Source organism: Oncorhynchus masou, chromosome 24, assembly GCF_036934945.1.
Source record: "Oncorhynchus masou masou isolate Uvic2021 chromosome 24, UVic_Omas_1.1, whole genome shotgun sequence".
NCBI lineage: Eukaryota > Metazoa > Chordata > Actinopteri > Salmoniformes > Salmonidae > Oncorhynchus > Oncorhynchus masou.
Window position 1 is genome coordinate 59,142,994 of NC_088235.1, and position 25,930 is coordinate 59,168,923.

The window sequence follows — 25,930 nt, forward strand, 5'->3', positions numbered from 1 at the left end:
AAATGCCATTTGACATCAGAGAAAAACACTTAGGACCAGTTCAGATAGAGGGGACAGAGGATAAAATCCTTAGCGGATTTGAGTCAAAATTGGTGGCAATTAATCCTTTAGGATTGAAAAAGGGAAACGCCTCCTTTCGGTTTGACGGGTCAGGTTCGCTCTGATTGGTCACTGGAGGTTATCCCCGGGACACAACACAGGGATAAATTGTCCTCCCATATGTCTGCCACCTCATCACACAAGCTGCAGGGAAAAGAGAAGTATAGAGCTTTACAATGACAACCATGATAGGAAGAGAGGATGGCGCGGATGAAAAGCCCAAAGTCAAGATGCTGGCGCCTGCATTTGGGATCGATAAATCACGACTTCATGGATCTGGGTTTAGGTCTAAAGGCTTTGCCATCACGGACCTACTGGGTCTTGAAACGGATCTCCAGCCTCGCCCATCCGGACCTTATGGAGTAGGAGGACACGGGGATGTTCAGAGCGCTGGGATGGGATTCCCTTTCGCTGGAGGATCCTTGCCTCTTGGTCTGGGGTTCTTGTGCAGTTTGGCGGCTCAGCAACCTCCGGGGGGCCCCTGCTTCCTACCGAGTCACATACCCCTCCTTCAGTCCAGGACGGAGAGCCATTTCATGCAGAATATGGAGCAACAAAGAGACGCCTACTCTGGTACAGCTCATTTCAAATGGTTGACTTTACAGTTACAGTTAGCTGTCCACTTAGCATGTATTCTCAGGGGGTGCTGAAACCTCATGTAGCTCTAGTCATTGAAAATATTCAATGCGTTCAAGATTGACGTAGCGTAACTTTATCTCTCAAAATTAAGATGTTGATTGATTGTTAAATCTATCCAAAATAACAATTTTCGACTCGCGCTAAATTTGATGACTCTATATTCCATTTAAAAGCACTCGATTTATTGAACTTTTCTGTACAATTATAAATTAACATGTATATGTTGTATTTGGGTTTGATTGTTATTCTTTAATAGCCTATATGTATCCCTTTTATTTTTTAGATGACGAATGTCTCTCTGGTGAGCGAAACGATTCGAAAAACTCAGGGAACTCACAGAAGAGAAAGAAAAGGAGGCACAGGTTGGTACATATGACGCAGTTTTATTGCGCCAGAGCAAAAAGAGAAATTGAGTAGGCTATTACATTAAATAAGTACAACGAATGCCGTTAGGACGCCGGTGTTTATCAATGCTTTCAATAAAAATAAAATACATCCATTACAGAACTGTGTTCACTTCTCATCAATTGGAGGAGCTGGAAAAGGCATTCCATGAGGCACATTACCCAGATGTGTATGCCAGGGAAATGTTAGCAATGAAGACAGAATTGCCTGAAGACAGAATACAGGTATGCCATTTATAACAACATGTAGGCTTCTACAAGGTTGAACGAGCGTGCAAACTTACAACTGCCTTATTGAAATAGTTTAATCTGCAAAATTGTCCAAATATCTAACATTGGTGCCTATTTTTCAGGTTTGGTTTCAGAATCGTCGGGCCAAGTGGAGGAAACGTGAGAAGTGCTGGGGACGCAGCAGTGTGATGGCAGAGTATGGGCTCTACGGTGCCATGGTCCGCCACTCCATCCCTCTGCCAGAATCAATCATCAACTCCGCCAAAAGCGGGATGATGGGCTCCTGTGCTCCCTGGCTTCTAGGTGAGCCAGCAGGTTGTTTGCTTTATTCATAATATAAGACTCAAATATGTATTTAATCACTTGAATACATAGCTGAGATGTGTTTTGTATCCGAACAATGTTTGAAGGACATTCAGCCAACACATTTCATAACGTATACATTATACCGATAAAGGTCTAAATGTTAGGCCAACCTTTTAGTTTACAAATAGACCTATAGGCCTAATGTCTATTTATTTTTTGCTTTATTTTGCTATAGGCTGCACTGAGACTAATTGTTTTTCATTTTGATCACTTTACGCAGGAATGCACAAGAAGTCCATGGATATAGTAAAGAAGTCCCCAGGAATGCCAGAGTTTACCCACTCGGATACTAACTCCGAGGAAACTAAAGGGAAAGACAACGACATGTCCTGGCCAAATCGCTCTCGTGGTATAGACGACAGCGAGGACATGGCAATAGACCTATCCAGCACCTCTAAGCAGGACAGCAGCAAGAGCACTTTGAAGTCATCGTCGCCCCAAAGGGATCCCATTCGCAAAAGTGATTCAGAAGATGAAAGCTAAATTAATCCCGGTTGCAGACAGTGAGCTTGGACATTTGCGTGGAAATTATGCTCACCTGGAAGACAATTATTTTCCAAAGATGCGCAACATTCCCATCACATTAGGGGTGTACAGTGTACTTGTCTTATTTCTTAATAATTGTATTTGGACATATGTTTTATAAAGTTGTTTGGTTTTAAATATAAGAAAATATGTCATGTTTTATTCAACTTTTGTTTGATTTGTGTGTTGTTGAAATAATATTTCAAAAAAGAAGAGAGAGGACCAAGGAGAGGATATATCACCTCTTCTCCTGCAGAAACGTGTTAAACGATAAATCCAAATGCAATTTCTCTAAAAACAGTTAGTGAAAATGTACAAACTTAATGCCTACATGTCATTTCATATTTTTGAAAGGTGATGGTTAGGGTGTAAACCCCCCCACTTGCATTTGATATAAAACATAAACTAAAATACACAGATTATCAAATGGCACAATTATGAAGCACTTTAGTTGTGTTGATACTGAATGTCATTCAGAGGTCAATTTCACCGCAATGACAGCAATAATAACAACACTGTAATAACAGTAATATCAGGAAAACAGTATCTGGATAAATAAATAAAATTATTTTTATGAAATTGTGTATTTTTATTGATTTGTATAGGCCTACCTTCATATAGGCCTACCTTCATTCACTTGATGTAGCCTAGATAACGTTATTGGTTCCACAAATCTGTTTTGATTGTAATATTTACATGGGTTAATAAAAAGACAGAAGTTGATGCAGTAAGTAACCCAGTTACCCAGTTGCGATGTAAATTAAGCTTTACGACGATCGTACCAAATGCATCGCCTTTCTAAAATTTGACCAAATTATCACGTAGAGAGAACGTTCACTATAAGTGCCACAGACCAAGCGTCGATACAGGATCGAAAGAAAAGCAGCGCTGCCTTCGGATCAGCTTTCTCCATTCAAATTGTACCTTAACATTAGAAGTAGTCAAAAATAATGACCACGGATCAGCTCCTAGAGCGATATTTCCACCTATGGCTCCAAATAGGCTATTGAGGCAGTTTATTCCTACCCAATAATAATGCTCTACATCCCAGATTGGGCACATCTTTGCGCTCGTTGTCACCCATTATTAAACACATTGAGGCACAAATAACAGACAGTAGCCTAGTGGCAAATTAGAACTCAATTGATTGAACATGAAATGTATTTATGTGATTGAAATAGCCTATATAGGCCCATGTAGCCTATGTAGGCCATATTTTAACGCAGTCATCTCGGTTTTTATTTGAAGCATAATCTCATCCTTCACTTGTTTATAACAATTGCAAATAAGCTACTTTGGCAACTTTGTATTTAGTCAACTTCTGCTCTGAAGTTATCGGCAGACACAGTCAGACAGATAGCCTAAACATATTGATTCTACAATATATTGATCCTTTAACATCCAAAGAACCAAAAGGTTATACATAGGACCCCAAATATAATTGTTCTTCTAAGAGTGGATCCATTACGCTCACCGCTAACAGCACACAGTTTCACATTTGATTTGATTTAGTGACAAAACAGGAATAATCAAATACAACGTTTTGCTAATGTTGAAAATCCAATGCACAACAGTATACATGAACACTTACACCTGTAATAAGATATGCCATCTTTCACCAGCTATTACATTCTCAGATCAGTGTGTCAACCTTCAAACTGATTTTTCAGTGGGTGCTGCAGCAACCTCAGCACACCTACATCCTGTGGCTATGCCTGCTCCCATCCATTCCCACTACATCCTTCTGTGGTCGTCCTCTCTTTCCCAGGGGCATCACATCAAGCTCTCGCTCTCCGTGTCTTGGACGCCCCCTTCAACTCTTGCTTAAGATTCACATAAACAATTGGGTTGATGAACGGTGGCACCATGGGCAGCACCATCATTGTAACATGCTGGATACTTCATTGCTGAGAGAAGCGATAGGACATAGTTTGCTCTTGTAGTATACAGGTTGCAGAGTCCTAGATTATTGGCACCAGTTGAAGTAAAAGCATGCAGAGATAGAAGGCTCTACAAGCATGGCGGTTGTTCAGTTTAAGGGTCATAACAGCCCTGCGTGCCTCGTTGAATACTGTATACGCCCATAACAGGAGCAGAAGATGACGATTGAAAGAGTCATGGTGGAAATGGGAGGGGTCATGGAGCTGTATGTTTTGCACAGGATTAAAGCTCATAGATGCTCTCCCGATTCCAGGCTCACAGAGCAGCCCTGCCTTTTCAAATGGGCCGTGGGTGGATTCAACCTTACCAATGAGACCTTAGGGCAGGAATCATGAACTAGATTCATCGGATAGTCAGGGGGAGGGAACATAATTACAAATAATTAGTAGACTGCAAACAGGCCAAAAGAAACCTAAACAGTTATAATATTTGACTAAAACATAATAATTTCAAACCTTTCTTGCATTTCTATACGATCACATACACTGGTGTACAAAACATTAGGAACATGCCATAGACTGATCAGGTGAATTCAGGTAAAAGCTAAGATTCTTTATTGTTGTCACTTGTTAATTAAATCCACTTCAATCATGAAGGGGAGTTGACAGGTTAACCTCTAAAAGTCTAACCCATTGGGGGAGGCGGGTACTAAACTAACATTTGGAATTGTTTTAAGATGGTCATAACATGGATCATTTAGCCATTTGATTTTGAATTCTAGGACCCCTTCAGGTAACCCCAAAAAATCAACTAACATTTTTTTTGATAAAATGTTTAATTTGGCCTTTACTACTCTAGCTCATAGAAACCCATTGAATAACACATTCATAAAAGGCAAAATAGAAAGTAAAAAAATGAATCATAAGGAATAAGGTTTTTAAGCGTCTGTCCTATATCTAGACGATATAAGAACGCTCAGAAAATATACAGTACCAGTCAATAGTTTGGACACCTAGTCATTCCAAGGTTCTTTTTTATTTTTACTATTTATTTACATTGTAAAATAATAGTGAAGACATCAAAACTATGAAATAACACATATGGAATAATGTAGTAACCAAATAAATGTTAAACAAATCAAAATATATTTTATATTTGAGATTCTTCAAAGTATCCACCCTTTGCCTTGATGACAGCTTTGCACACTCTTGGCATTCTCTCAGCCAGCTTCACCTGGAATGCTTTTCCAACAGTCTTGAAGGAGTCCCACATATGCTGAGCACTTGTTGGCTGCTTTTCCTTCACTCTGAGGTCCAACTTATTCCAAACCATCTCAATTGGGTTGAGGTCGGATGATTATTTGTACTATTTTCTACATTTTTTTACACATATTTAACCCCTTATTTTTGTTGGCACAAAACTACCTCCATTCATTTGTATGGGTTACCTTCAGATGAGTTCCCGTCACACTTGTGGGGGTCATAGAGCAAGACGGAGAACACCATCAAATGGTCATAATAGTTTGTAGGTCAAACCATTTGGACGCTACAGATGTTTTGTCAAGAAGACCACATTTCGGGATGTCTCATGGTCTGACAAACACCGCTGTATCTCGACCACCTTCCACCGCAGATGCGGAAGGCCAACACAGGCGGATGAGGTGGGTTGAGATGCAGCCCACGCAAAAAAACAGATATCGCTAACTTAAACTGACAGATTTTGATGGTGATTTTTTGTTATGTTATGTTACTTAGAGTGACGCATGGATGCGTCAATAGACTCTTTAGGATTAAAGAAGGACTTTTAAGCAGTGAGACACATGACATATGGATTGTGAATGTATGCCATTCAGAGGCCTTTGAACTGAGTATGGTAGTAGGTGGCAGGCTGCTGGGTCTTTCATGCTCCACAGTTTCCTGTGTGTATCAAGAATGGTTCACCACCAAAATGACATCCAGCCAACTTGACACAACTGTGAGAAACATTGGAGTCAACATGGGCCATCATCCCTGTGGAACGCGGTCGATGAATCGAGGCTGTTCTGAGGGCAAAATAGGGGGCAACTCAATATTGGTGTTCCTAAAAAAAAAAGGTGTTCCTAATGTTTTGTGCATTCAGTGTATATCTCTCTATTATGCGTGGGAATACTTTTTAACAGATTTCCAAAATTAAAATTCCTTGGAGCTGATTTGCTGGTGATTTACAGCTTTTTTTATGTCCAACAAACCAAAAATCTCAGTTAAAGAATTACAGCCAGAAGACTAAGTCAGTGACCCAGATGGAACTATCCAAGATGAAGATACATTTTTATATGCCTGGACTACCAAACCCAATTCAACATCACTTTTAAAATACGATAATTAGCCTATTAACTTGTCGACAAGTAAAAAAATGTCACGTTGGATTCACATCTTAGAAGGAACTATCCAAGCAGTAGATACATCTTCTTTAAATGTCAATATTTGGTTATGTTGTCAACCAAACATAATTCAATATGACTTTTGTAATACAGTAAATAAATAGACTAAAGTTAAGGCTATTATACAAACTAACGTAACATTCAAGATTAAAATGAGTAACACATCCATGGCCACATTTTGAGGTTACTGTTACTATACATTTCGTCTTATGTAATCATATAAAGCCTGCATGTTCAAGATAGTATGTATACATTGTTGCATGTCTGTGGAGATCTTTACAATTCCTCTAATAATCTGTACATGATCTAGAACGACATTGGTCACTTTCACCACTTTTCATGTAATCTGACATTGTGTTCCCCTATGGACTTTGCTTTTAAATGGTTGAAAGCGCAGTGACAGACAGTTGGTTGACAACTAAACCAAACATCAGACATTGTTTTTCCATTTGAATTTGGTTGTATTTTAAGATGATTCAAAGCATAGCAATAACACATGTGGAAATTCAACTAACTTTTGGCTGTCTTTTTGAGTGGTTAAATATAGGTTGTAATCTCATTGATCACAACATCTCAACCAAATATAACCCAATTATCTAGTTTGAAATTATGTGGAGTGCCCAGTGGATATTTTGGGTTATTGTCCTGCTAAATGATGACAATTCTATCCCAGCAATAGGATTTAAAGGGATACTTCATGATTTTGGCAATGAACACCCTTTATCTAGGCTACTTCCCCAGAGTCAGATGAACTCTTGGATACCATATTTTTGTCTCTGCGTGCAGTTTGACGGAAGTTGCTAATAGAGGTCAACAGATTATGATTTTTTTTAAAGCCAATATCATAATTACGTAAAATTCTGGCAAATTAGTTCGCAATGAGCCAGGCTGCCCAAACTGTTGCATATACCCTGACTCTGCGTACAATGAATGCAAGAGAAGTGACACAATTTCACCTGGTTAATATTGCCTGCTAACCTGGATTTCTTTAGCTAAATATGCAGGTTTAAAAATATATACTTCTGTGTATTGATTTTAAGAAAGGTACAGTCGTGCTTTTTTTCGCAAATGCGCTTTTGTTAAATCATCCCCCTGCGTTGCATCGATTATATGCAACGTAGGACACGCTAGATAAACTAGTAATATCATCAATCGTGTGTAGTTAACTAGTGATTATGATTGATTGATTGTTTTTTATAAGATAAGTTTAATGCTAGCTAGCAACTTACCTCGGCTTCTACTGCATTCACGTAACAGGTAGGCTCCTCGTGGAGTGCAATGAGAGGCAGGTGGTTAGAGCGTTGGACTAGTTAACTGTAAGGTTGCAAGATTGAATCCCTGAGCTGACAAGGTAAAATATGTCATTCTGCCCCTGAACAAGGCCGTCATTGAAAATAAGAAGTTGCTCTTAACTGACTTGCCTAATTAAATAAAGGTGTAAAAAAGAAATGGCCAAATCGGTGTCCAAAAATACTGTCAGGATTTGGGCCAGGGTTGTTCCGGGTTTTGGTCACTAGATGCCCCCATTGTGCTTTTTGACCTCATGTTTTTTCCCTTGTTCCCCATTATTATTTGCACCTGTGCCTCGTTTCCCCTGATTGTATTTAAACCCTTAGTTTCCCTCAGTTCTGTGCTCTGTGTTTGTATGTTAGCACCCAGCCCTAGTGTTCTGTGTATTCTTGTCGATTCCGGTGGATGCTCTTGTGGAATTCTGTTTTTATTTTTGAGTATCTCTTGAGGCTTTTTGTGCTATTCCTACCACCTTTTGGATTTGCCATTTTTTGTATTGAAGGACTTCTCCTTTTTACTTTATTAAATACACCGTCTTAAGTACTGCTGTGTCTGCCTCATCTTCTGGGTTCTGCTGACTATTCGTGGCTCAGTTGGTTAAGTGACTGTTTCTCACTCCGGAGACCCAGGTTCGTAACCGGGTCCTGACAAATACAGATTACGATTGTTATGAAAACTTGAAATCGGCCATTCCGATTAATCGGTCGACCTCTAGTTGCTAACTAGCGTTAGTGCAATCAATGGAAGTCTATGGTAACTGCTAGCATGCTAGTAGATATCATAGACTTCCAGTCATTGCATTAAAGCTAGTTAGAATTCGCTCACAAAACAAATTAATTGTCAGATATTGTGTTAGGTTTGCCTTTTTAAGCCAATAGTGGCTAAACAGGTGGGATAATGTCAGTGTTGGGTTGGTTAGATTGTAGCTGGGAGCTTGCAGTGTCTGATACTTGTGAGATTTGTTTATGACAGTTTGCGGTAGAACACATGAAAATTGCATGTACTTTCAGAATTGTTTGGCGAGCTACTTAAAGGTGGTCTGCGAGCAACTGTTAGCTTGTGATCAACCTGTTGGAGACCCCTGAACTACATTGTAACCTGTAATAAATCAGAACCACTTTAATAGTGGTTCTAGAGAGTTATTCAGAGAAAAGATTAGCATTCTTTATACCTCAGTGAGCGTCATGGCAGCAACATGTAGCCACAGACGGTGGATAAATGAAGATAGTTAATTCAGGTCGTTTACCATTGGAAAACAATGACAAGGTTCCTGTCTGTGTACGTGGGCATCTCTCGTGGGAGCATGCTTTCCCACGTGAGTTACCGGTTCCTTTGTAATCAAATCAAATCAAATTGTATTTGTCACATGCACCGAATACAGTGCAATGCTTACTTACAAGCCCTTAACCAACAATGCAGTTTTAAGAAAATACCTGAAAAAAAGTAAGAGATAAGAGTAACAAATAATTAAAGAGTAGCAGTAAATAGCAATAGCGTGGCTATATACAGAGGTACCGCTACAGAGTCAATGTGCGGGGGCAACGGTGTCGAGGTAATTGAGGTAATATGTACATGTAGGTATAGTTATTAAAGTGACTATGCATAGATAATAACAGAGAGTAGTAGCAGCGTAGAAGGTGGGGGGGGAGGGGGGCAATGCAAATTGCCTGGGTAGCCATTTGATTAGCTGTTCAGGAGTCTTATAGCTTGGGGGTAGAAGCTGTTTTAGAAGCCTCTTGGACCTAGACTTTGGTTCACCAGTACTGCTTGCCGTGCGGTAGCAGAGAGAACAGTCTGACTTGGGTGGCTGGAGCCTTTGACAATTTTTAGGGCCTTCCTCTGATACCGCCTGGTATAGAGGTCCTGGATGGCAGGAAGCTTGGCCCCAGTGATGTACCGGGCCGTGCCTTGCAGTCGGAGGCTGAGCAGTTGCCATATCAGGCAGTGATGCAACCCGTCAGGATGCTCTCGATGGTGCAGCTGTAAAACCTTTTGAGGATCTGAGGACCCATGCAAAATCTTTTCAGTCTCCTGAGGGGGAATAGTTTTTGTAGTGCCCTCTTCATGACTGTCTTGGTGTGCTTGGACCATGTTAGTTTCTTGGTGATGTGGATGCCAAGGAACTTGAAGCACTCAACCTGCTACACTACAGCCCCCGTCAATGAGAATGGGGGAGTGCTCGGGCCTCCTTTTCCTGTAGTCCACAACCATCTCATTTGTCTTGATGGCTGGAACAAAGCAAATGGAATGGCATCAAACACATGGAAAACATGTGTTTGATGTATTTGATACTATTCCACTCCAGCCATTACCATAAGTGCATCCTCCCACACATAGAAAAAAGTGTTACAAAGGGGTTCTTCAGCTGTCCCCATAAGATAACCCTTTTTGTTTCCAGGTAGAACCCTTTTTGGTTCCAGGTAGAGCTCTTTTGGGTTCCATGTAGAACCCTCTGTGTATAGCATTATACATAGAACTGAAATGGGTTCCACCTGGAACCAAAAAGGGTTCTTCAAAGGATTCTCCTATGGGGACACCTGAAGAACCCCTTTGTTTTAGATAGCACCTTCTTTTTGCAATTAAGGTGCCACCAATCTACTGTATCATTCATATTATGAGTTCAAACATGTTGGAGGATGTAATGACGTTAGGAGGGTGAGTAGCTAGTTTGCCAGTTACAATAACAGAAGTGTCAGTTAAAAATTATGTTCATCAGCTACACGTGGTTCATTTGACACTCTTAGAGAAAAAGGTGCTATCTAGAACCTAAAAGGGTTATTTGGTTGTCCCCATAGGAGAACCCTTTGAATAACTTTTTTGGTTCCTGATAGAACCCTTTTGGTTCCAGGTAGAACCCTTTCCACATTATCCTATGGGGATAGCCAAAGAACCCTTTTGGAAACTTTTTAGCTATCAAGAATAGCCTATTTCTGTTGTTATTGTACATCTTTAGTGTTTTACGTTGAATGTCTCATTTCCTTCCTCAGAAGAAACTGCTGTGTTCACGGATGGAGTTGTTGTGCAGAGCCACAGACAAGATTATGAAACTTGTGGATGAGGGCACTGCAGAGAAAGAAGAGCTGAAGAAGTTTCAATTGGTGCAGACTCAGCAGGGTTCCATTTAAGACAACCAGTGTATGGACACTTGCAAAGACCCTCTCCCTCAATCTTGCCTTTGCAATACTTTTTGGCAGTGTATATATGACCTGCACAAAATGAATGGTGGGGGGATGGTGGTACGCTAACCCAATATTTGTTTTTATGCCGTTCCTAACCCTAACCTTAATCACTGAAACTATACCTAAGAATCGTGATGGTGAGCACATCATGGTGAAGAACTTACACATACAGATGAATTAGAAATATTCCCTTTCATACCAAGGAAGCAGTGAAAAACCTTACATCTGCGGAATATGTGGTAGAGGTTATGGTCATGCTGTCCATGTGAACCGAGATGTACACCATGAGGAGTTAAGCATTCGGCTGTGGGACTTGTGGGAAGAGATTCTGTGGGAACCCAGTTCTGATCTTTTTCCACTAATTGTTTTTTTGACCAATCACATTTCTATTGACATATCCTCTATTGTCGATGTTGCTTTATCTGATCACCACAGAGTATTTTGTACTACCTTGATGCCCATAGCGCAGGGTAATACTGAAAGTATTATTAAGAAACACTATCTTACCTCTGAATTTGCTCCAGATTTGATTGAGTGTATGAACAATACTCCACCAGCTATTCTGCCTGCCTCTTGTGATGATCTAGTTGATGACTTTAATAGCAAATTAAGGGCAACATTGATGCCATAGCTCAGGTAAAGTTGAAAAGGGCCACATCCAAACAGAATTAAATTCAAGAGAAACTGCAGAAAGTCCGAGCGAAAGTGGAGAATGTCAAAGTTGCAGGTCCATTATGATATTCTGAGAGAGGAACTTGTCATATATAACAAGGCAATTAGAAATGTCAGAAGGGCAAATTTTTATAACTTTATAACTAATAATCAGAATCATTTTAGAGTGCTCTTCTCAACCATTGATGGCCTGATAAATCCTTCCCCCTCAAACCTATGTGAACTTTCCTCCACATCTAAATGTGATGAGTTTGCAACATATTTCAGAGATAAGATAACCAACATTAGGCTGGGTATCAGTCAAGCAAGACCTGATGAGAAGTTTGATGATATGTGCCACAGCCCAGGGGTGCATAAACCCAATTCTTCGAATGGTTTTTAAATCAATCCACGATTGTGCACCCCTATACATATCAGATAGGCTTTTAAGTTATGTACCCAGTAGGTACCTCAGGTTGTCTGGCACTGGCTTTTGAACAATCCTAAAGCCTAGGACCAAGAGGCATGGAGAAGTACCCTTTAGTTATTATGCCCCCAGCCTCTGGAATAGCCTGCCAGAGAACCTAAAGGGGGCTGAAACTGTGGATATATTTAAAAGAGATCTTAAAACACATCTTTTTAGCTTTGCTTTTCCTTAGGGTGCTTTTTAGTTGTTCTGTTTTTGTAATTCTTTAGTTTTTTTATCTTATGTTTGTTGTGTTTTAAATATTTCAGCTTTTATTTTCATTGTTTTTCAATATTTTTTTCCTGTGAACTACATTCTGTTGCATTCCATGTCTGAAATGTTCTTTATAAATACTGTAATGCTTGATTTGATCAGATTTTTTATTTATTTTGTCTAAACGCAGCCAAGGAGCACCAGAATATCCACACAGGTGAGAACCCATACAAATGTGCCACCTGTGGGAAGGATTTCGGATCAAGGATGTCTCTCTCCAGGTACAGCAGTTTTCACGGAGGTGAAATGCCCTTTATACAGTGGGGCAAAAAAGTATTTAGTCAGCCACCAATTGTGCAAGTTCTCCCACTTAAAAAGATGAGAGAGGCCTGTAATTTTCATCATAGGTACACTTCAACTATGACAGACAAAATGAGGGAAAAAAATCCAGAAAAATCACATTATAGGATTTTTAATGAATTTATTTGCAAATTATGGTGGAAAATAAGTATTTGGTCAATAACAAAAGTTTATCTCAATACTTTGTTATATACCCTTTGTTGGCAATGACAGAGGTCAAACGTTTTCTGTAAGTCTTCACAAGGTTTTCACACACTGTTGCTGGTATTTTGGCCCATTCCTCCATGCAGATCTCCTCTAGAGCAGTGATGTTTTGGGGCTGTTGCTGGGCAACACATACTTTCAACTCCCTCCAAAGATTTTCTATGGGGTTGAGATCTAGAGACTGGCTAGGCCTCTCCAGGACCTTGAAATGCTTCTTATGAAGCCACTCCTTCGTTGCCCGAGCGGTGTGTTTGGGATCGTTGTCATGCTGAAAGACCCATCCACGTTTCATCTTCAATGCCCTTGCTGATGGAAGGAGGTTTTCACTCAAAATCTCACAATACATGGCCCCATTCCTTCTTTTCTTTACACGGATCAGTCGTCCTGGTCCCTTTGCAGAAAAACAGCCCCAAAGCATGATGTTTCCACCCCCATGCTTCACAGTAGGTATGGTGTTCTTTGGATGCATGTGTTTCAGACATAAGGAAGTGGATGGCAGCAAACTTTCTACTTTTAAACTCGGATAAAACAGAGATGCTTGTTCTAGGTCCCAAGAAACAAAGAGATCTTCTGTTGAATCTGACAATTAATCTTAATGGTTGTACAGTCATCTCAAATAAAACTGTGAAGGACCTCGGCGTTACTCTGGACCCTGATCTCTCTTTTGAAGAACATATCAAGACCATTTCAAGGACAGCTTTTTTCCATCTACGTAACATTGCAAAAATCAGAAACTTTCTGTCCAAAAATGATGCAGAAAAATTAATCCATGCTTTTGTCACTTCTAGGTTAGACTACTGCAATGCTCTACTTTCCGGCTACCCGGATAAAGCACTAAATAAACTTCAGTTAGTGCTAAATACGGCTGCTAGAATCCTGACTAGAACCAAAACATTTGATCATATTACTCCAGTGCTAGCCTCCCTACACTGGCTTCCTGTCAAAGCAAGGGCTGATTTCAAGGTTTTACTGCTAACCTACAAAGCATTGCATGGGCTTGCTCCTACCTATCTCTCTGATTTGGTCCTGCCGTACATACCTACACGTACGCTACGGTCACAAGACGCAGGCCTCCTAATTGTCCCTAGAATTTCTAAGCAAACAGCTGGAGGCAGGGCTTTCTCCTATAGAGCTCCATTTTTATGGAACGGTCTGCCTACCCATGTCAGAGACGCAAACTCGGTCTCAACCTTTAAGTCTTTACTGAAGACTCATCTCTTCAGTGGGTCATATGATTGAGTGTAGTCTGGCCCAGGAGTGGGAAGGTGAACGGAAAGGCTCTGGAGCAACGAACCACCCTTGCTGTCTCTGCCTGGCCGGTTCCCCTCTTTCCACTGGGATTCTCTGCCTCTAACCCTATTACAGGGGCTGAGTCACTGGCTTGCTGGGGCTCTCTCATGCCGTCCCTGGAGGGGGTGCGTCACCTGAGTGGGTTGATTCACTGATGTGGTCATCCTGTCTGGGTTGGCGCCCCCCCCCTTGGGTTGTGCCGTGGCGGAGATCTTTGCGGGCTATACTCAGCTTTGTCTCAGGATGGTAAGTTGGTGGTTGAAGATATCCCTCCAGTGGTGTGGGGGCTGTGCTTTGGCAAAGTGGGTGGGGTTATATCCTTCCTGTTTGGCCCTGTCCGGGGGTGTCCTCGGGTGGGGCCACAGTGTCTCCTGACCCCTCCTGTCTCAGCCTCCAGTATTTATGCTGCAGTAGTTTATGTGTCGGGGGCTGGGGTCAGTTTGTTATATCTGGAGTACTTCTCCTGTCCAATTCGGTGTCCTGTGTGAATCTAAGTGTGCGTTCTCTAATTCTCTCCTTCTCTCTCTCGGACGACCTGAGCCCTAGGACCATGCCCCAGGACTACCTGACATGATGACTCCTTGCTGTCCCCAGTCCACCTGGCCGTGCTGCTGCTCCAGTTTCAACTGACCTGAGCCCTAGGACCATGCCCCAGGACTACTTGACATGATGACTCCTTGCTGTCCCCAGTCCACCTGGCCGTGCTGCTGCTCCAGGTTCAACTGTTCTGCCTTATTATTATTCGACCATGCTGGTCATTTATGAACATTTGAACATCTTGGCCATGTTCTGTTATAATCTCTACCCGGCACAGCCAGAAGAGGACTGGCCACCCCACATAGCCTGGTTCCTCTCTAGGTTTCTTCCTAGGTTTTGGCTTTTCTAGGGAGTTTTTCCTAGCCACCGTGCATCTACACCTGCATTGCTTGCTGTTTGGGGTTTTAGGCTGGGTTTCTGTACAGCACTTTGAGATATCAGCTGATGTACGAAGGGCTATATAAATAAATTTGATTTGATTTGATTTTGATTTGATGCAACTCAGAATTCTTTGTCCTCCAAACACGATGAGTTGAGTTTTTACCAAAAAGTTCTATTTTGGTTTCATATGACCATATGACATTCTCCCAATCTTCTTCTGGATCATCCAAATGCTCTCTAGCAAACTTCAGACGGGCCTGGACATGTACTGGCATAAGCAGGGGGACACATCTGACACTGCAGGATTTGAGTCCCTGGCAGCGTAGTGTGTTACTGATGGTAGGCTTTGTTACTTTGGTCCCAGCTCTCTGCAGGTCATTCACTAGGTCCCCCCGTGTGGTTCTGGGATTTTTGCTCACCGTTCTTGTGATCATATTGACTCCACGGGGTGAGATCTTGCGTGGAGCCCCAGATTATCAGTGGTCTTGTATGTCTTCCATTTCCTAATAATTGCTCCCACAGTGGATTTCTTCAAACCAAGCTGCTGACCTATTGCAGATTCAGTCTTCCCAGCCTGGTGCAGGTCTTCAATTTTGTTTCTGGTGTCCTTTGACAGCTCTTTGGTCTTGGCCATAGTGGAGTTTGGAGAGTGACTGTTTGAGGTTGTGGACAGGTGTCTTTTAGACTGATAACAAGTTCAAACAGGTGACATTAATACAGGTAACGAGTGGAGGACAGAGGAGCCTCTTAAAGAAGAAGTTACAGGTTTGTGAGAGCCAGAAATCTTGCTTGTTTGTAGGTGACCAAATACTTATTTTCCACCATAATTTGCAAATAAATTCATAAAAAATCCTACAATATGATTTTCTGGATATTTTTTCTAATTTTGTCTGTCATAGTTGAAGTGTACCTATGATGGAAATTACAGGCCTCTCTCAACTTTTTAAGTGGGAGAACTTGCACAATTGGTTTCTGACTAAATACTTTTTTGCCCCACTGTATGTACCACATGTGGAAAGAGATTCTGTCTAATTTCTTGAAGACTCAACAGGAGACACTTAAAACAGAAGATGAGGAAGCTTGAAGTGAACTCACAGGCAGGTCCACAGTTTCAGTAGAATTGATTTTGCTTTTCAGGTGAATATTGTTATGTACTTGAGTGAAGACCCAAAAGCGGTTTTAACAGAAAACAGAGTTCTTTAATGAAAAACAGGAATGGCATAAATCCTCTTCCAACGTAGTCAATGGAACAAAAGAACGTAGTATAATGCAGGATGCACCTGCCAGGCAGACTCCGACAGGATAGGACAAGGTGGAAGCAAACGAGACGACAGCTTACTTCTGGCATCAAAAACACAAACAAGAATCAGACACTGAAAGTAGCAGGAACAGAGAGAAATAGAGACCTAATCAGAGGGGAAGAGAGAACAGGTGGGAAAGAGTGAATGAGCTAGTTAGGGGAGATGTAGAACAGCTGAAGAATGAGAGACAGAGAAGGTAACCTAAAAAGACCAGCAGAGAGAGACAGAGTGAAGAGAAAGGACAGGAACAGACATAACAAGACATGACAGTACCCCCCCCCACTCACCGAGCGCCTCCTGGCGCACTCGAGGAGGAAACCTGGCGGCAACGGAGGAAATCATCGATCAGCGAACGGTCCAGCACGTCCCGAGAGGGAACCCAACTCCTCTCCTCAGGACCGTACCCCTCCCAATCCACTAGGTACTGATGACCACTGCCCCGAGGGCGCATGTCCAAAATCTTACGAACCCTGTAGATGGGTGCGCCCTCAACAAGGATGGGGGGGGAGGGACGAGCGGGGCGCGAAGAACGGGCTTAACACAGGAGACATGGAAGACCGGGTGAACGCGACGAAGATAGCGGGAGAAGAAGTCGCACTGCGACAGGATTAATGACCTGAGAAATACGGAACGGACCAATGAACCGCGGGGCCAACTTGCGAGAAGCTGTCTTAAGGGGAAGGTTCTGAGTGGAGAGCCATACTCTCTGACCGCAACAATATCTAGGACTCTTGGTCCTACGCTTATTAGCGGCCCTCACAGTCTGCGCCCTATTACGGCAAAGTGCCGACCTGACCCCCTTCCAGGTGCGCTCGCAACGCTGGACAAAAGCCTGAGCGGAGGGGACGCAGGACTCGGCGAGCTGAGATGAGAACAGCGGAGGCTGGTACCCGAGGCTACTCTGAAAAGGAGATAGACCGGTAGCAGACGAGGGAAGCGAGTTGTGGGCGTACTCTGCCCAGGGAGCTGTTCTGACCAAGACGCAGGGTTACGAAAAGAAAGACTGTGTAAAATGCGACCAACAGTCTGATTGGCCCGTTCGGCTTGACCGTTAGACTGGGGATGAAAGCCGGACGAGAGACTGACGGAAGCCCCAATCAAACGGCAAAACTCCCTCCAAAATTGAGACGTGAACTGCGGGCCTCTGTCGGAAACGACGTCAGACGGAAGGCCATGAATTCGGAAAACATTCTCGATAATGATCTGAGCCGTCTCCTTAGCAGAAGGGAGCTTAGCGAGAGGAATGAAATGAGCCGCCTTAGAGAATCTATCGACAACCGTAAGAATAACTGTCTTCCCCGCTGATGAAGGCAGTCCGGTGATAAAATCTAAAGCGATGTGAGACCACGGTCGAGAGGGAATGGGAAGCGGTCTGAGACGGCCGGCAGGAGGAGAGTTCCCAGATTTAGTCTGCGCGCAGACCGAACAAGCGGCGACAAATCGACGCGCGTCACGTTCCCGAGTGGGCCACCAGAAACGCTGGCGAATGGAAGCGAGCGTACCCCGAACGCCGGGGTGGCCGGCTAACTTGGCAGAGTGGGCCCACTGAAGAACGGCCGGACGAGTAGGAACGGGAACGAACAGAAGGTTCCTAGGACAAGCTCGCGGCGACGGAGTGTGAGCGAGTGCTTGCTTTACCTGCCTCTCAATTCCCCAGACAGTCAACCCGACAACACGCCCGTCAGGGAGAATCCCCTCGGGGTCGGTGGAGACCTCAGAAGAACTGAAGAGACGAGATAAAGCATCAGGCTTGGTGTTTTTGAGCCCGGACGATAAGAAATAACAAACTCGAAACGAGCGAAAAACAGAGCCCAACGAGCCTGACGCGCATTAAGTCGTTTGGCTGAACGGATGTACTCAAGGTTCCTATGGTCAGTCCAAACGACAAAAGGAACGGTCGCCCCCTCCAACCACTGTCGCCATTCGCCTAGGGCTAAGCGGATGGCGAGCAGTTCGCGATTACCAACATCATAGTTACGTTCTGACGGCGATAAGCGATGAGAGAAAACGCGCAAGGATGGACCTTGCCGTCAGAGAGAGAGCGCTGAGAAAGAATGGCTCCCACGCCCACCTCTGACGCGTCAACCTCAACAACAAACTGACTAGAGATGTCAGGTGTAACAAGAATAGGTGCGGATGTAAAACGATTCTTAAGAAGATCAAAAGCTCCCTGGGCGGAAACGGACCACTTAAAGCACGTCTTAACAGAAGTAAGGGCTGTGAGGGGAGCTGCCACCTGATCGAAATTACGGATGAAACGACGATAGAAATTAGCGAAGCCCAGAAAGCGCTGCAGCTCGACGCGTGACTTAGGAACGGGCCAATCAATGACAGCCTGGACCTTAGCGGGATCCATCTTAATGCCCTCAGCGGAAATAACGGAACCGAGAAAGGGACAGAGGCGGCATGAAAAGTGCACTTCTCAGCCTTCACATAAAGACAGTTCTCCAAAAGGCGCTGGAGGACGCGTCGCACGTGCTGAACATGAATCGAGAGAGACGGTGAAAAAATCAGGATATCGTCCATGTAAACGAAAACAAAAATGTTCAGCATGTCTCTCAGGACGTCGTTAACTAGTGCCTGAAAGACAGCTGGAGCGTTAACGAGGCCGAAAGGAAGAACCCGGTATTCAAAGTGCCCTAACGGAGTGTTAAACGCCGTCTTCCACTCGTCCCCCTCCCTGATGCGCACGAGATGGTAGGCGTTACGAAGGTCCAATTTGGTGAAAAACCTGGCTCCCTGCAGGATCTCGAAGGCTGAAGACATAAGAGGAAGCGGATAACGATTCTTAACTGTTATGTCATTCAGCCCTCGATAATCCACGCATGGGCGCAGGGACCCGTCCTTCTTCTGAACAAAAAAAAACCCCGCTCCGGCGGGAGAGGAGGAGGAGACTATGGTACCGGCGTCGAGCGAAACCGACAAATAATCCTCGAGAGCCTTACGTTCGGGAGCCGACAGAGAGTATAATCTACCCGGGGGAGTAGTTCCCGGAAGGAGATCAATACTACAGTCATACGACCGGTGTGGAGGGAGAGAAGTGGCCTTGGAACGACTGAACACCGTGCGCAGATCGTGATACTCCTCCGGCACCCCTGTCAAATCGCCAGGCTCCTCCTGTGAAGAAGAGACAGAGGAAACAGGAGGGATAGCAGACATTAAACAGGTCACATGACAAGAAACATTCCAGGATAGGATAGTATTACTAGACCAATTAATAGAAGGGTTATGGCGCACTAGCCAGGGATGACCCAAAACAACAGGTGTAAAAGGTGAACGAAAAATTAAAAAAGAAATGGTTTCGCTATGATTACCAGAGACAGTGAGGGTTAAAGGCAGCGTCTCACGCTGAATCTTGGGGAGAGAACTACCATCTAAAGCGAACAAGGCCGTGGGCTCCCTAACTGTCTGAGAGGAATGTCATGTTCCCGAGCCCAGGTCTCGTCCATAAAACAGCCCTCCGCCCCAGAGTCTATCAAGGCACTGCAGGAAGCAGATGAACCGGGCCAGCGGAGATGGACCGGAAAGGTAGTGCGTGATCCAGAAGGAGAGGCCTGAGTAGTTGCGCTCACCAGTAGCCCTCCTCTTACTGATGAGCTCTGGCTTTTACTGGACATGAGGTGACAAAATGACCAGCGGAGCCGCAGTAGAGACAGAGGCGATTGGTGATTCTCCGTTCCTTCTCCTTGGCCGAGATGCGGATACCCCCAGCTGCATAGGCTCAGCATCCGAGCCGGCGGAGGAGGGTGGCAGTGATGCGGCAGGTGGCAGTGATGTGGAGAGGGGAGCAACGGAGAACGCGAGCTCCTTTCCACGAGCTCGGCGACGAAGATCAAACCGTCGCTCTATGCGAATAGCGAGAGCTATTAAGGAGTCCAGACTGGAAGGAACCTCCCGGGAGAGGATCTCATCCTTAACCTCGACGAGGAGACCCTCCAGAAAACGAGCGAGCAAAGCCGGCTCGTTCCAGTCACTAGAGGCGGCGAGAGTGCGAAACTCAATAGAATAATCCGTTATGGATCGATTCCCCTGACATAGGGAAGACAGGGCCCTGGAAGCCTCCTCCCCAAAAACAGAACGGTCAAAAACCCGTATCATCTCCTCCTTAAAGTCCTGATACTGGTTAATACACTCAGCCCTCGCCTCCCAGATTGCCGTGCCCCACTCACGCGCCCGTCCGGTAAGGAGAGAAATGACGTAGGCGATGCGGGCTGCGCTCCTGGAGTAAGTGTTGGGCTGGAGAGAGAACACCACATCACACTGAGTGAGGAATGAGCGGCACTCAGTGGGCTCCCCAGAGTAACACGGCGGGTTGTTGATCCTGGGCTCCGGAGACTCGGAAACCCTGGAAGTGGGCGGTGGATCGAGGTGGAGTTGGTGAACCTGTCTTGTGAGGTCGGAGACTTGGACGGCCAGGGTCTCAACGGCATGTCGAGCAGCAGACAATTCCTCCTCGTGTCTGCCTAGCATCGCTCCCTGGATCTCGACGGCGGAGTGAAAAGGGTCCGGAGCCGCTGGGTCCATTCTTGGTCTGATTCTTCTGTTATGTACTTGAGTGAAGACCCAAAAGCGGTTTTAACAGAAAACAGAGTTCTTTAATGAAAAACAGGAATGGCATAAATCCTCTTCCAACGTAGTCAATGGAACAAAAGAACGTAGTATAATGCAGGATGCACCTGCCAGGCAGACTCCGACAGGATAGGACAAGGTGGAAGCAAACGAGACGACAGCTTGCTTCTGGCATCAAAAACACAAACAAGAATCAGACACTGAAAGTAGCAGGAACAGAGAGAGAAATAGAGACCTAATCAGAGGGGGAAGAGAGAACAGGTGGGAAAGAGTGAATGAGCTAGTTAGGGGAGATGTAGAACAGCTGAAGAATGAGAGACAGAGAAGGTAACCTAAAAAGACCAGCAGAGAGAGACAGAGTGAAGAGAAAGGACAGGAACAGACATAACAAGACATGACAAATATATGTAGGCCTACAATGTAATAGATGGGTTCTGAATATGAATACTGATATTTATTAATCAATACATTACATTACCAAAAGTAAAATGTTTTTATTTATTTAATGCAGCCTCTGTATATTAACTTGGGCATAAGTGCATGTCAATAAACATTTTAATGAATTATTATTACACATACTTAAATTGAGTTTATGTATTTTCAAACAGAATATTTTATTTCAATATCCTACTTTAGATATCTGTTATTTGACTTATTTTATTGCTGTTTTCTCACAGAAAAAAAAGTATCTTGTTGACATTGCTTTACTTAGCCTATAAGCCTCATTGTGATGGCTTGAGTGGGTATTGAAAACCCCCCAAATAATATCACCGTTGCCCTATTTGGTTTATGGTTCTTAAGATTTCTAATATCTAGTTGTTTTTCATGTCTAGATTAAGCTTTAAAACCCTGCTTCATCACATATAATTCCCACTTAATGGTTCACAAATCATATAATTGCTCTCCTGCCTTTCCTTCATTTTCCACATCATAGTCTAATGGCCTTTAATCTGAAATTGTTTTGAGATTACAATGTTTTGAATAGCCAATAGGCCAGTAGATTTCCAAATGAAATAGTATTTTGATTTGGGTTCACTAATAGTTTATTTATCCTATAACATCAACAACATCTTTAATATGGTACATAACACACATTTCCAAACAATAGTTAAAGCTGCAAGCAGCGTGGCCGGGGTTCGGCTGTGTGCCCACTGTGCCACCATCTGTAACGGCTTTCTTTCCTGGGAAGGAGAGGACCAAAGTGCAGCGTGGTAGGTGTCCATGGTTTTTTAATAACAGAAACTCAACATGACACACTACAAAACAATAAATGTGGCAAAACCCGAAAACAGTCCTATCTGGTGCAGAGAACACAGAGACAGGAAACAAGAAACAATCACCCACCCACCACAAATCCCAACACATAACAGGCTACCCAAATATGGTTCCCAATCAGAGACAATGACTAACACCTGCCTCTGATTGAGAACCATATCAGGCCAAACATAGAAATAGACAAACTAGACACACAACATAGAATGCCCACCCAGCTCAAGTCCTGACCAACACTAAAATAAGGAAAACACACAAGAAAACTATGGTCAGAACGTGACACCATCAGGACAATTTGGACATATTTCCCTAGGATGAGCTATTTCTGTACTATTTACAACACTTGCCAAATATCAGAACTCAAAATCAAATTGATAATGTAATATAATAGGCTTTTAAAGTATTTTGAACCATTGTCAATTATGTTACTTTAAACGTCTTCTTCTCCCGAACCGCTGGTCAAATCATCACCAAATTTGGTATATAGCAGCTATGGACATATTTAAACACAGTATTTTCCATGACTCTAGCTGAAACAATATGGCCGCTACGAGCCCATGAACTTTTTTGTTGTTGTTTTTTTTGAGCCTATGGACTTGCATGAATGTTTTTTTCCTGACCTACAGTGCCACAATGTGGACAAACTCAACCATACTTTACAAGTTAGCAAGACTCATATCCTTGAGCATGTATGCCAAATTTCATCACTCTGTCCAACAGATCAAGAGATATAAAATGTTGCCTGTTATAGAGCCACCACGTAGTCGATATGAATGTGCTTGCATAGGCTGAGTCTTCACAGTGATTGGAACATGTGTACCAAATGTTGTTACAATACAGATATCCGTGACTGATTTATAAACATTTGTGACAGACCACGCCCAAATGAATATTTATTAGTCCATTGTGGCCATCTTGTTTGACATACTAGCCTGGATTATAGTGCGTTTACAGACCTTGGTCAATAGATGTCATATATGCAGTTTTGTACAGATCAGCCATTCTGTGAGTCGCATTTTAAGTGTTTTTCACAAAATTCAAAATGCTGGAAAATCCATCATGGAGGACGTTATGGGTCCTTCAGGTACATGTATTCCGTGTGAGGAGAGGGACATATGTATAACAAAGTTCATGACTAGGTCACACAGTGTGCGGGCATGAGCTTTCAATATTAGCATTTTCAAAAGATTGTTATAGCGCCACAATCTGTCCAGTTGGCATGGCATTGCAGAGGGTGTGGCCCATGACCATGTTCATCCTCCTAGGTATTGTTATCTCACAGGTATTTGCATGTGAATTTTGGCCTTACGGAGGAATAATGGTCCATCTTTAAATGACTTTCAGCTCATAAAGACTTCATAAAGCCTTCATAATGCCTTCATAAGCACTACATAAATGTGTTACAAAGTATCTATCACCATATGTCATGCATTATAAAGGGTTCATAAATGTGGAATAACTGTGTGACGTAATCACCAATGTAAAATGTGACAACACACTATGTCGAATATGACATAAATATGTGCTTTATAAAGGGTGACATGTTGTACTGAAGGATGGTATATGCTCTAAAGTGAAGTCATGTTGGTCACATTACACCTAATCTCATTCACAGACACTTCCGCCTAAATGTGTGGAAGTTTTGATGGACCAACTCATCAAACTTGGCCTTCATTAATTAGAGTTGGGTTTAAAATCACATTTTATGAAGAGAAATTGTGGAAAATGGGCAAGGTTTAGACTTTGTGGCCGTGAAAACCAGTGACGACCATTGGCAATGTTTTTGCTAGCAATTCTTTACTCAGTAAGGTCACTCCCATAGAATGACATGGTCACTCTCACTAAGGCCAGCTTTGAATGGTTAATATCCCAGGCCTGTATGTGCTGTGTGCGTAATAGCCTGTGGACGACCGAACACCAACAAAAACACTTTACCTTGATGAAAGTCCCCAAGGAAATTGAAAGGGGCTTTCTTCTGGAACCAAGTTACAGTACATGTTCCTCAGTACATAAATACACATCCAACAATATAGCCGTGCTGTAGCGGACTCATTCACCCACTCCCACACTGACAGATCAGCAACAAAATGTGGGCACCATTGTAACAGGTTGTAATCAAGCCCTGGTCTCCAGCATTGGGAACAGAAGAGGAATACCTGGTGTGGTAATCTCAGGTTGGACTACTCCAAATCATCTTGGCTGTGACAAATACATTACCGCCAGCTTTGCAGGTCCGTTAACCCAGGACAGACACTTTATGTAGTGTCCTGTAATACTTAGTTTGAAGTGACACACCTTGAGTCATTCATAACGCATCTACGCTGTAATTACGTTAAAGTCAGACACCTTTGGTCATTCATTATACATACATAAAGTCTTAATGATGTCAACACAAATGTATTAACACTTAGGGAATTAGCACTAACAGCTATAACAAATACACATCAAAGACATATTTGTACATTTTTTAAACAACACAAATACATTAAAGTTCAAAAAGTCCAGCAATGCAATTACATTGAACATTACACAAGGCTGTGAACAGTGTAGCTTGTTCCTGAGCTCGAGGACAAATGGTTCTTGCCTCTCTGCCTGCTGGAGGTACTGCATGTTGTTTCCAAACTTAAAAGTAACAACAAAGAAAGTTACCAGGTCTGTTAGAAAATGCCTTTGTCTCACAATCTGGATAAGGGCATTTCTGTGCTGCCCCAGAAATATTCTAAATGGGAAATGGGAAAATCCATTAAATTCGTATTATTATATTCCTCTTTCATTTACAAATCTCATGACATGACTAAAGAGACGTGGCTGTATCAAGACAGATTTTTATTTTCCCTGCTAGTAGCTGGCTAAATTTCAACTAGCTACCAATTACTGTGGAAGCCACAGAAATAATTTGAAATAATGATTGAGGTAGCTACAGTATGAAATCTAACTAAACACTTAACCACTCCAAAATAATTTAAATTACAATAAATAAAGATTAATTTACATTTTTTTCTCACTGTCCACTGGCACCACAAGTGGCCATTTGATTTGCGATCTGATCATGTGTGCTTACTGTGCTACAGAAACACCACTAACCGAACAACAGTGCAGGGCATGTAGATATTTCCTATACCTCAAAAGTCATCCCCTGATGTGTTAAAGCATCGTTGTGAACACAGAAAATCCAATTTTGTTGTTTTCTATTAAAAAAGTGAGAAAAATGGGGGAAAACAATAAGAATACCTGGAAAAACAGAAATTGGGAGAAATTTGGCCAAATAAATTCAGACAGATTTTTTAAAGGTCCTAACAACATTTTTTTTGTTGCTGTTCATGACTACACTTTAGTGTGTGTGTCATCCTGCAGCACAGCACTTTGAGGAAAGTTGAATTCACATCCAATATTGGCTATGCTCCCAAGAGGGAAAGAGGTTGTCACGCCTTGGTCTTAGTATTTTGTGTTTTAGTTTATTAGTTAGTCAGACCAGGGTGTGACATGGGGTTATTATGTATTGTTTTTTCGTATTGGGGTTTGTAGTGTTTGGGATTGTAGTTGATTAGGGGTGTGTGTGTGTTAAATAGGTTGGCTGCCTGAGGCGGTTCTCAATCAGAGTCAGGTGATTCTCGTTGTCGCTGATTGGGAACCGTATTTAGGTAGCCTGGTTT

General features: G+C 42.8%; 1 protein-coding gene across 1 annotated transcript; it reads left to right on the forward strand.

Annotated features, from left to right (window-relative positions):
* The first annotated feature begins 284 nt into the window (after positions 1–284).
* On the forward strand, positions 285–2,222 carry LOC135511657 (visual system homeobox 1-like). The gene is made up of 5 exons (XM_064933141.1): positions 285–672; positions 1,022–1,100; positions 1,244–1,367; positions 1,496–1,676; positions 1,960–2,222. The coding sequence occupies exons 1-5, from the start codon at positions 285–287 to the stop codon at positions 2,220–2,222; spliced, it is 1,035 nt and encodes a 344-aa protein (XP_064789213.1).
* Positions 2,223–25,930: the final 23,708 nt, after the last annotated feature.

Coding starts and splice junctions, on each gene's coding strand:
- LOC135511657 (XM_064933141.1), top strand. CDS start 285: ATGATAGGAAGAGAGGATGGCGCGGATGAAAAGCCCAAAGTCAAGATG. Junction 673..1,021: donor ACAAAGAGACGCCTACTCTG/GTACAGCTCATT, acceptor TTTATTTTTTAG/ATGACGAATGTCTCTCTGGT. Junction 1,101..1,243: donor AGAAAGAAAAGGAGGCACAG/GTTGGTACATAT, acceptor CATCCATTACAG/AACTGTGTTCACTTCTCATC.